The 12,031-nt window shown below is 42.9% G+C and overlaps 1 protein-coding gene across 3 annotated transcripts in view; it reads left to right on the forward strand.

The window, feature by feature from the left end:
• GABBR2 (gamma-aminobutyric acid type B receptor subunit 2) overlaps nt 1–12,031 on the forward strand; it is an 868,870-nt gene that overhangs the window by 811,729 nt on the left and 45,110 nt on the right. For all 3 annotated transcript variants that reach the window (XM_038393151.2, XM_038393150.2, XM_043508506.1), the window contains exon 15: nt 7,399–7,623. In XM_038393151.2, the coding sequence (XP_038249079.1) occupies nt 7,399–7,623 (225 nt within the window). The remainder of the gene's footprint in view (nt 1–7,398; nt 7,624–12,031) is intronic.

The raw sequence follows: 12,031 nt of genomic DNA on the forward strand, positions 1-12,031 counted from the left end.
ATTCTCCATTCTTGGATATACACCAACCAGTGCCATTGAACAGTGCAGCCTTCTACTAGTAGTGCTTAGTCAATCACTTGTATGCTCCTCTTTGCCCCCACCCTCAGCCTCTGAGTACATTCTGAGGGTGTAACTATAAAAGGGGGCACAGCAGTGGTTACCACCTCAGTCCCTTCCACCTGCTAACACAGTCATGAGCCTTCTACAAATCAAGATTCTTTAGACAGTTACAGTGCCTTGGTTGTTGTTTTATAGATAATGTTTGTCAGTATTAGTTTTTTGTTCTTGTGGTGGACCTGAAGAGCAGGAAGCATGGATTTAAGAGATGTTTCTGGCAGTTTACCTAGATTTGGACTCCCATGCTTGCTGCCTGAAGTGCTTAGCAGAAGGACATTCTCCTTCCTGGTGTTCAATCTGTAGCACTTTCACACTGCAAGCCAGAAAGGAGAAGCAGAAGAGACTCCAAACCTTCCTTCTACAAGAAACCTTGTCAGCAAGAACCTTAGTTCCTAAGGCTCTGGAAGATAAACATGAGGCCTGGGTGAGCTCTGAGCCCTTCTGTTTCCAGGAAGAATTTTGAACGTAAGCCATCCTTCTCAGCAACAAACTCCAGTTCTAAAGAAACTGAACACTTGGTAACAGTCATCTGACACACACACACCCCACACCAAAGAAGGTACCAGTATCAAGGAAAGCAGACATGGAAGGTAAACAATTGATGCCAAGAACTTCCATGGAGCCAGAGCCCTCGGTTCCAAGGAAGAAAAAAGCAAAGACTAAACACCTGTCTGGAGACTCATCAGATCAAATGCAGCAGACAAAGTGTCTGCGGAACCACACTAATCAGTTCCAGTGGATTCTATGATAACAGTGAAAAGAAGATTGGACAGGAATCCATCCCCACACTCTCACAAGAAAAGGAAATCAGATATCCCATTGATGATGTTACCTCCACCGCCCAAGACACCTTCGGACTCTCCTCAGATGATTTCTCCAATGTCCATGTTAAGAATACTGCTCTCAGTAGTTCCCCCACCCAAATAATTTTGTTGTCAGATCTGGGCTCAGATCCACATTCAGACAAACAACTGGATCCAATGGATAATCCAGAACCACAATCTCAGAGACCTCCATTGGACACAGACTACTACAAACCCAGGTATCTCCTGGTTCTGCCATGATACCAAACTTTCGAAATTGGCAGGACTGGCAAGTGCCTCCATGAATTCCTTGACCTTATTGGTCAGCTCCAGACCCTCCATATCAACTTCCATCCAGGGTCAGGCCTTCTGTTCACCATCAATCTGGTGAGGTCTTTCTGCATCTGTGATATCCAGATCCAAGTTATATGGATCGGACACATTCAGATCCAAGACATTTGGATCCTACACTAATGGATCCAGTAATGGGATACAAGTCCCCTACTCTAATGATGAATTATATGATGAAGAGGAGAAGGTGGAGGTTTCTCTACAGACATCTTTCCCATCACCAGGAACCTGTGGGTGAATCCTCTCCAGACAAAAATGTGGGAGTAGCCTCAACTCCTTCTCCTTCAGAGGATGCCATTCATTCCCAGGAATTAATCAGCAGAATGGTTTCTACATTGAAATAACCTTCATTTTTCCTAAAAGAAACTGTGCGTCCCATTTTTGATATATCTGGAAACACTTCTACAAATAAAGTTTCTCTGCCACTGTTAGAGTATGGCAACCAGCAAAATAAATATGGAATACCCCATTGTCTTGACAGCCAATTGCAAACAAGATAAGCTTTATCAGATTTCATATGTAGGATTTTCTTTTTTTCATGGACATCCTTCACCAAATTCTCTAGTGGCAGCAACAATGCAAAGATCAAGATCAGGAGGTACATTCTACTCCTAGCAATAGAGAAGGGAAAAGACTAGATTCTCTAGGAAGAAAGATAATTTCTTCCTCTCTAAACATGTGAATAGCTAACTACCTACCTTCTTATTTCAACAAAGGTAGACATCACTACCACCACCAACAGCAATAACTGCTACTTCTCAGTCATAAGAGATTACCATTTAAAGCCAGAATGAAGCAGAAGAATTTGTCCACAACCATTTCTTTGACTGCTATTAGATGCAGGTTTGGAGTGGTATTCAGGGCAGCAAACCAATCTTGGCTTCTATTTCCCTTACAATTGGAGACTGTTTAAGCCAATGTTAGAGCAACTGGCTAAAGATCATCACAGAAAGATGGGTTCTTACATTATAAAGAACAATTTCTCCATCCAGTTCAACACGCTCACCCCAAACCAACTTCCCACACCCTCCTTTTTCGAGTACCCTTCTCATGACTCAATGTTAAGAAAGGAAATCAATTCTCTGTAAACAAAGGGAGCAATAGAGGAGGTTCCAATAAATTTCAGGAATCAAGGGTTCTATTCCTGCTATTTCCCATTTCCAAAGAAAAATGGACTTCATCCCATCTTGGATCTAAGAAAACTAAACAAGTATTTTTGATGGATGCATTTCAGAATGTTGACTCTAGTTTCCATTATTCCTTCCCTGTCTTATCTAGATTGGTTTACTGCTCTCCATCTCAAAGAAGCTTCTTTTCATATTTCAATAAGACCATCACACAGGAAGTACCTTCATTTTGCCATAGGGCAGGACCATTTCCAGTTCAGGGTTCTCCCCTTTTGGCCTTTTTCTTAGGATCCCATCTCTTTACCAAATGTCTGTCCGTAGTAGCAACATTTCTCAAGAGACAAGTTGTTAAGTTAAAATGGAAATGATTTTTGCCATGGCTATCTGATAGGGGTATAAATCTTGTGTCAGCCCCTATTCAAACTGTATTAGAGTAATTGTTACTTTTAAATACTTTAAATATGCTTTAAATATATGTTTAGCTACAACAGCAGCTTCTCATATTCAAAGCAGTATTTTCACATGATGATAAAAGTTTAAAGGATTACTAAATTTGTTCCCCTAGTAAGAGGTTCTATTGCACCATTGGACTTAATGCAATCACAGCTTATGTCTCCACCCTTTGAGGCCTTTTCTTCATGTTCCTTATTTTGTCTATCAATTAAGGCTGCTTTTTATTATAGAAATAATATCAGGTTGGAAGATTAATAAACTTCATGCCTTAAGGGCTGGCACTCTATTTATGACCTTCATCCACATCCTAAATTCATACCAAAAAAAAAAAAATCACTTGAGTTCCAGGTCAGTCAGTCCATTAGTCTACCAGTGTTTCTTCCCAGACCTCATTTGAGTAAAAGCAAATCAAAGCTGCATTGTTTAGATGCAAAAAGAGTTTTATCATTCTGTTTCAATAGGAACAAGGACTTTAGGTCTTTGCATAAATTGCTTGTTTCATATGCTGGTAACTACAGAGGAAATCTTGCATCAGCACAAACATAATCAAGATGGGTCAGACAGGGTATAATAGAAAGTTATAAGAGTGCATCATGATCTCCCACTCTTCAGCTGTAAGCACACTCCACTAGGGTGATGGCAGCATTGTTGGCGTGTTTGAGACATGTTCCACTACTAGAAATTTGTACAGCAGCTATGTGGAGTCAAAACAAATTCATTAAACGTTATTTGTTATATATGGTCAGATGCGCAGTTGGTAGATCTGTGCTTCAGTACTTGTTTAGTTAGGATTCCATACCCACCTTTTTATTTAAAATGCGTACTATGGACTAAACTATACCAGGAGAGGGACTATGTAGAGGACAATCAAAGAAGAAATTAACATTACTTACCAGTAGCTGAGATCTTTGAAATGGATTCAGCATATTCACATGCCCTGCCCTTCTTCCTCTGTTTTGTGGGGTCCTGTTTTCTCCTGGCTCAGCATTAGTAGTGGAAGGAACTGAGGTGGTAACCACTGCCTCCCTCCCTTTTATAGCCTCGTCCTCAGAATAATGCTTGGTGGCTGAGGGTAGGGGCAGAAAGGGGCATGCGAGTGTTTGACTAGGCACTGCTAGTGGAATATTGCACCATTTGGTGACACCAGTCAGCACATTTTCAAGAGTATGAATATTCAGAGTCCATTTTGAAGAACTGGATTCAGATAATCAACCTTCATATTAAGGTTGTCTCTGCAACCTTCATTCAGCCCGCATATGCATTATAAGACACTTTTTAATTATATGGTCAGAACTGTAACTGTAAGCCTCCACCCTCCACAACTCATCATCATCAGGAACATTGCAGCACAGACTGCTACTACTTGAGCTACCAGACTCGCTACATTAACTAGCAACAGGGGAAGGCTGCAGTCCTGGGGGGAATGATCCACTAGTAATCTCTCTTCCCTCCCTTCCCCATGTGGTGACCCGAAAGGGAAGGAGGCATACTGATCAACATTTTCAAATTAATTTCAGGAAATATCCCACCCCTTTAGACCCCAGCCTCCAACACCCCTGCTGACCTCCCAACACCCCCACTGCTAACCTCACTGCCCTGCCTCCAACCCCACAACACCTCCACTGCTAGCCCTACTAACACACCACCACTGCCATCCCCTTGCCCACTCACTAATACTCCCATCCAGTCCATAGGTGCCAACTTTCCCAGGCACCAGTGGGTGCTCACGCCCACCCTGCCCCTGGGCCTTCCCCCACTCCACTCTTGCCCTGCCCCACCCCCATTCCAACCCCTTCCCCAAAGTCCCCACCCCAACTCCCCCCCTCCCTGCCCCTATTGGACCCCTTCCCCAAATCCCCGCCCTGGCTCCACCTCTTCCCCCAGTGCACCGCATTCCTCCTCCTCCCTCCCAGCACTTGCCACCGCAAAACAGCTGTTTCGTGGCACAAGTGCTGGGAGTTGGGGGGGGAAAAATCGGGCACGTGGCATGTTCAGGGGAGGAGGCAGAGCAGAGGTGAGCCTAGGTGAGGCGGGGAGCTGCTTTTTCCCCATGGGTGCTCCAGCCCCAGAGCACCCATGGAATCAGCACCTATGATCCAGTCTCCTTGCCCCTTTCCCAGCTCATCCAATGCCTGCACCCTGTAGGACACGCAACAAAGCAATCAGAGTTGCAGCCCCATCCCCAGTGGGGGCTATCCCAAGCTCAGCTGTAGGCTACGTTCTGGGAGGCAGGGCTGCATTTACTCCCAGGGAAGTGAAGACAAGACATTCACTCTTGGCCTGGTGCTTGCAGCAGAATAGAACTGTACAGGTCTACCCCTTCCTGACTGCACCAAGTCCCAAAAGAAGAGGGGATATTACTCCCTTCCTGGTACCCCTCTTGCTGCATTCAAAGGCCTGGAGAGAAAGGAGCATGAACCACCCCCATCCCCACCACCTCCCGCTGTGTTGAGTCCCAGAGTGAGTGGAGCTGTGTCCCCTTCCCTGAACTCCCTATCTATCTACTCCCTGCAGTGGTCAGGGCCTGGGGGAGAATTGGGCATGACCCCCCTTCCGTGACATACTGCCACCGCCCCCATACCTGACTCCACTTCACACTGTCAGGGCTCCACACCACCACTGCAGCCCTGATCTTCAAAGCTCCCACTCCACTGTGCCATTGCCCACCAAGCCCATCCAACTCTGCCCCTCCTGAACTCCCATTGGTTGAACCAAAAGGAGAGCAAATGTCAGCTACATTACCCAGCATGTTGTGCATCTGCCATGTCAGGGCCATCCCTAGCGGGGTGCAGAGCCTGGGGCAGACGTGATGGATTTGTCTCCTCCGGGACTGACCGTGCTGACCAATCACACCAGCCCGTGAGGACCCCCAAATCATGGGGCCCAGAGCGGTGGCGCCCAGTGCAGAAGTGATGGATTTGTCTTTTCTGGGACTGACTGCGCCAGCTAATCGCACCGGCCTGCATGGCCCCCCAAGCCTGGAGCGGTCACCCCGATTCATACTACCCAAGGGATGGCTCTGGCCAGAGTTCCTCCAAACAATGGCTGATGTGCATGTGTGGCTGCCACATATTCTGGGTAATGTTATTTTTATGCAGGAAATAACATTAAATTGGGATTGAGGAGGTTTGGGTTGCAAACGGGAGTCTCCCTGGTGTATGGGAGACTTGGTCTGTCTGGGGTGGGCTGGAACATGGGGGCCATGTGCCATGGGGAGTCTGACCCAGTTTCCCTAGTCCCAGAAAGGCTGTCTGGTCCCCAGAGTTCCTCCTCCTCCTGCTGCTGAGTCAATAGCCTGAGCCCAACCATTTGGAAAGTTGGTGTTCGGTTATTGTTCTGGCAAGTTGCCAAAATTTTACTATAAATGAGAGGAGAGAAGTGGTGATTGTCAGAAGTTTATATCTCAGCCAAACCTTAATGGAATTTCAAAGAAAAGGTGCTTCTCTAACCCGTGGTTCTCAACCAGAGGGTACACGTACCCTTCGTAGTATGGAAAGATCTTTCAGGGGGTACATCAGCTCATCTAGATATTTGCCTAGTTTTACAACAGGCTACATAAAAAGCATTAGCGAAGTCAGTACAGACTAAAATTTTGTACGGATAAAATGAGAAAAGTAAGCAATTTTTTCAGTAATAGGTTGCTGTGACACTTTTTTGTATTTTTATGTCTGATTTTGTACGCAAGTAGTTTTTAAGTGAGGTGAAACTTGGGGCAGAGAGGACAAATCAGACTCCTGAAAAGGGTCCAGTAGTCTGGAAAGGTTGAGAACCACGGCTGAAGCCTAAAGGTATGCCCTCTACTGAATTTCAAAGGCCTGTAGTAAACAATGGCAGTGTTAGAAAATTGTCAAAAATGGTCACAAGAATCTTTTATACTAGGTGTTAGGCCACCTAAATATAATGGTCACAATCAACGCCTCCTGCAATAAAATAAATCACATTTGTTGTCCTAGCAGCTGGTGTGCTGCTTTTTTCTATGGGTGTTTCTATCTGGACAGGTCTGAATGGTGTCACAGGATGTTTCTCAGCACCGCTGTTTACTAATGGAGGTGATGATCAGTGAATGATTGACTAGGACTCTCAGTCATTGCTGAAAAAAAAAGCTTAAATGAATTCTGCATCCCATATTTGGGTTTTAATGAAATCCTTGAATGAAAGCAGTAATGATATTTCTTTACCGATGGCTAAAGCTGGGCCCTAGATTCAAACTACCCTGAACTTTGGGGAAGTTCAGTCCAATCTCTCCTGCTTGCTAATATAGTTTTCACCTTTATCTCTTGAGAGTAGGATTAGCAGTATAAATCTAATTTTTGTAGTTACTGATAGAAGTTAGTGTATTTTGAATTAGGTATCGTGTGCTGTGCACATTCGTATCTCTGGTTCCTAATGCTGTATCGATCTGTCAACAATCCATAAACTGCTCATAGAGGAATACCATACCCAAATATATAACAGTTTGTAATAAAAACTACTTTTTTTGATTCATGTAAACTAGTGGTATTGTGTTATAACAGTGACTTTTTTTTCTTTTCTTTTTGCCATTTCAGTTATTTGGTTGTTTTTTAGCATGGGAGACTCGAAATGTCAGCATTCCTGCTTTGAATGACAGCAAATACATCGGGATGAGCGTATACAACGTGGGGATCATGTGCATTATTGGAGCTGCAGTTTCATTCCTCACTCGGGACCAACCCAATGTTCAATTCTGCATTGTTGCTTTAGTCATTATATTCTGCAGTACCATTACACTCTGCCTTGTTTTTGTACCTAAGGTAGGTGGATTCATTTATGCTAGTACTTACTTTGTTACTTGATGTTTGTATGGTAATTCTATATTAATTTCATTTCTCCTACAAGCAAGAGGAATATGTGAGATTTCTAAAACAAGCCAATCTGTTATGCATTAAATTATCTCTGAGCCCTAGTGGGAGAGGGAGTGAACTTCCATGAGATTTTGGAGAGAGATGAATGCATAAAGCAAAATGTACAAAAACTTGAATACATACATTTCTAATGCATACACTTTCACTATCTCACTAAGTCTGTGGGAAATAATGATTTGCATCTGTAATTTGAATAGGGCTCTGGTTCCTTCTTTTAAGGAATGTAAGAGGGGAAGGATGCTATTCAGAAGCTTAGGAGACCTGGGTTCAATTTTCTGCTGTGCCTCAGACATGCTATGTGACCTAAGGCAAGTTACTCGATCTCTCTAGGTATGTCTACACAGCCCACAGCAGCTCGGGTCAACAGAGTGCTGCCATTCTAAACATAGATGTGTAGACAGTGCTTTGAAGTTCCAGCTCAGGCTGCAGCATGGGCTGTGGAGTCCACTGCTATCCTTAGGCTTCCAAAGCCTGAGCCACAACACCTACACAGCTACTTTTAGTGCAATAGCGGGAGCCCTGCAAGCCCAGATATGTTGGCCCAGCCTGGGAGGATCACTGACACGAGCGGTGTAGACATATCCTCTATACCACGGTTCCTTATCTGTAAAAGAGCCATACGAGTGTTGGCCTACATCACAGGGGCATTGTGAGGATAAATATGTTAAGGACTGTGAGGCACTCAGACACAGCAGGAATGGTTGCCACATAACAGATTTCAGAGTAGCAGCCATGTTAGTCTGTATCCGCAAAAAGAACAGGCATACTTGTGGCACCTTAGAGACTGACAAATTTATTCGAGCATAAGCTTTCGGGGGCTACAGCCCATTTCATCAGATGCATAGAATGGAACATGTAGTAAGAAGATGTGTACATACAATTGGAGACTGGATGCCTCGGAAATTGGGAGCCTTTCAGCTCTAGGGCACCAGGTCCAATTCAACTAAGGTTAATAACGACCAAATGTCAATGATTCTTTAGTGGCTTATGTAAAGTAAGTTTATGGCATCTGTTCCTTGCCAGAAGAAAAACCAGTTCTTAGTGAACAGGTGTCCGCATCACAAAACTGCCAACACATCTGGCAGTGATTGGCATTTTCAGCAGATAAACCAAATACAAATGAGAGCAGGAACTGAACTACTAATTCACCTCTAAAAGTGGTCCCTGTAGGCGAGGGTTGAGACACGTGGGTGGAATGTCACATTAGCTTACCAGTAGTGCTTTATGCGTTCTGCGGTTAGAGTAATTCAGTCTCTAGGGCTGTATAATCTGACTTTTTTTATACTGGATCCTACAGAAGAATTATTTACAACATAGCCATAAAATTGAGAGTGTCTATTCATAAACACAGCCATGAAGCAAGAGATTTAGGAGTACTGGTGGATGACAAATCGAATATGAATGCACGTCTCCCCATAGAATCTTCTTGATTTCTTCAAAGGAAAACAACTTGACAAAATCTGACAAAACCATTCCTATCACACACTCCTCCCTCTCCCCTATCGCAGACACTGAGACAGCTTCCCAGCTTTCTTCTAACCCCTCCAGCTGCCCCTGCCCTCCCATCCCTTCCCGTCTCTTAGGCTGGCTCACACCTCTTCTCCTCAGCTTCTCACTCTCCTCAGGTTCCTTCCACTCACAATGCAAACATGCACTGATGTCTCAGAGCATAAAAAAAATCTCAACCCCATCAATCTATTATCTTATTGCCAAGCTCCCAGGGAAAATCCATAAAGCCACCAAATTGTCCTTTTTCACATCCCTCCTCAGAACTCTCTGCCATAATATATACAGAATACTGAAGCCCAATCATGGTTAGTCAGGGAGAGTGCTGTGATCACTGCTCCTGAAGGGCTAAAAACTGTGCATACCATCTTAGGTTTGTTGTCCTGCTTCCCCTTTCCTCCGTTCTGGCCCACTTGTTTATCTCTGCCCCCTATTATGTCTTGTCTTTTAGACTCTAAGCTCTTTGGAGGCAAGGACTATTGTTTAGTGTTTGCATTTTGCCTAACAAAATGGGGCCCAACCTGGTTGTGGCCTTTTTGTGCTACCCTAAAATTAAATAATAAATAAATAAATAAATCTGTCAAATCAGTTCTGGAATATAATTACAGGCTAGTTAATTGTATGACTAGATAGGCTGTATTGATGCTGCATTGGCAAGCTGTGGCACCTGTATATGGGGGTATCACAACCTTTCTTAACTGAGCATTAATTAAAGGGGCATCAATCATGTGACTTTTTAAATGACTTTTTAAAATTCCAGCTTTATGGCATACCAGGTAAAGATGGTCTCCTTGAAAGTGGCTTTTTAAATTTATTTATTTTTGAAAAATTAATCCTTATTTTAAAAAGTCATTGTTATCTGTAAGAGTGATTTCTGGAAGGGAGTAACTGACTGCCCAGGAGAAACAGTGACTACACAGATGACTGTCAAATACACAACCGACTGTGTAAACGACTGAACAAAGAGAAAAAACATTCTCTTTACTTTCTTTCAGTTCAACTATCTTAGCTTGGGATATAGGACATAGCAATTGCCATACTAGCCCAGCGGTCCATCTAGTCAAGCAACTTGTTGCCAGCACTAGATGCTTCAGAAGAAAGTGCAAGAAAGCTCATAATGAAATAACTAGATCAGAGGGAAATTTAGTCCTAACTTTTCTTCACCTAGAGGTTGCCTTATACGCCAAAGTACACAGATTCATATCCAATATATTGTTGCCTACTTAACTTTGGAAGATAATCTTATCCATATAAAAGTCCAATCATTCTTAATAGTATTACATTGTTAGCCCCATTAATATCTCATGGAAATGAGCTTCATATGTTAAATATCATTGGGTCAAAAATTGTTCCTATTAGAAGTTTTAAATCTGCTGCCTTTAAAGTCCCTTTTTTCTTGCCATGTATACGTTTAACGTGTCCCCACTTACTCATCTCCTTTCTAAAGTAAACAGTCCTAATAGTTTTAGTCTCTCTTCATATAGAAATCTTCCCATGCCTGTTTATTTTTATCAGGATTTCTGAACCCCTCTTCTGCTATATCCTTTCTGAGATAGGGTGACCAGAAATGAGCATAGCATTCTGTATGAGAGCATAGCATTGATTGATATAATGGTAATAAAACATTTTCCGTGGTATTTTTAATCCAATTTCTTATGCATCCTAATATTTTACACCAGTGCAAAGTGAGTACAAAGCTGATGTAAAACTATCTTTCTAATTCAGTTGCATCTGACACCACTTTGGATGGTTGAAAATGACTGTACAGAGCAACAGAGGAATGGTTAAATTTTATGGCTGGAAGGAACCATTGATTCTTTAGTCTGGCATCTTGTATAACATTGGCCGCAGATTTCACCTTCTTATTTTTGCATTTAATCTATCATCATATGGATGAAGTGGAACACATCTTTGTAGCTAGACATCCAAATCTTGATTTAAAGACTCCCAAGTGATGCAGAATTGACTACATTCCTTGGTCAGCTCTTCTGATAATTAAGTACTCTCTGTATTATTTCCAGTTTGAATTTAATTTGCTTCAAACTTCCAAACTTTGTGATTTTTTTCTGCTTGATGAAAAAGTTACTCAGACTCTACCTTAACTCCAACTTAATGCAGTTTTTTGTCTGGGAATATAACTATAAAAACTGGATACAATAGTCATTAATAGCTTAACTTAATTACAACCTGATGTCTTCAAATGTAGCCTATTACCATAGCCCGTCTACATCTCTCATCTTCTGGAATGATCACTTCACTTCCGATACAGGTGGAAGAGACTGATCAGGCACTGGAGTCCCAAAGAGGGGCGTTTTTCCCTCTAGTCCTTCGGCTCATGAAACTGACTTCCCTAACTGCAGAATGAGGTGGGCTCTGAGGTGGGACAGCACTACCATGTCTTTATATGCTGTCTCTTCAACTAATTCGCTATCTGTGTAGGCCCCACCAGTTCGTCAGCTTTGGCCTTAACAGGCTATACTGTGCTTGAGGGCCGTGAGAGGCTTGAAGTAGGTTTATGCATATGTCACTTGCAAATAGTCTTATGGTTTGCACTCTCTGAAGTAAACTGGGTAGCCCCCACCCTTGTTAAACTGCTGCTGGCCTTCCACCTTTGTATTTAAAGTGGGGGGGTTTCTCTCTGTCACTGGCTAGGAGGGTTTATTTTTAAGTTTGAGGTTAACCTTTTTTTAAAAAAATGTATTTAATTTGAAGGGCTATTCATTTTTTTAGTCTACTAATGGCTAATTAAGCGGCTTACCCCTCTTCCCCTGTTGCTGAACTCCCACCCCAT

The sequence above is a fragment of the Dermochelys coriacea genome, chromosome 2 (assembly GCF_009764565.3).
Source record: "Dermochelys coriacea isolate rDerCor1 chromosome 2, rDerCor1.pri.v4, whole genome shotgun sequence".
NCBI lineage: Eukaryota > Metazoa > Chordata > Testudines > Dermochelyidae > Dermochelys > Dermochelys coriacea.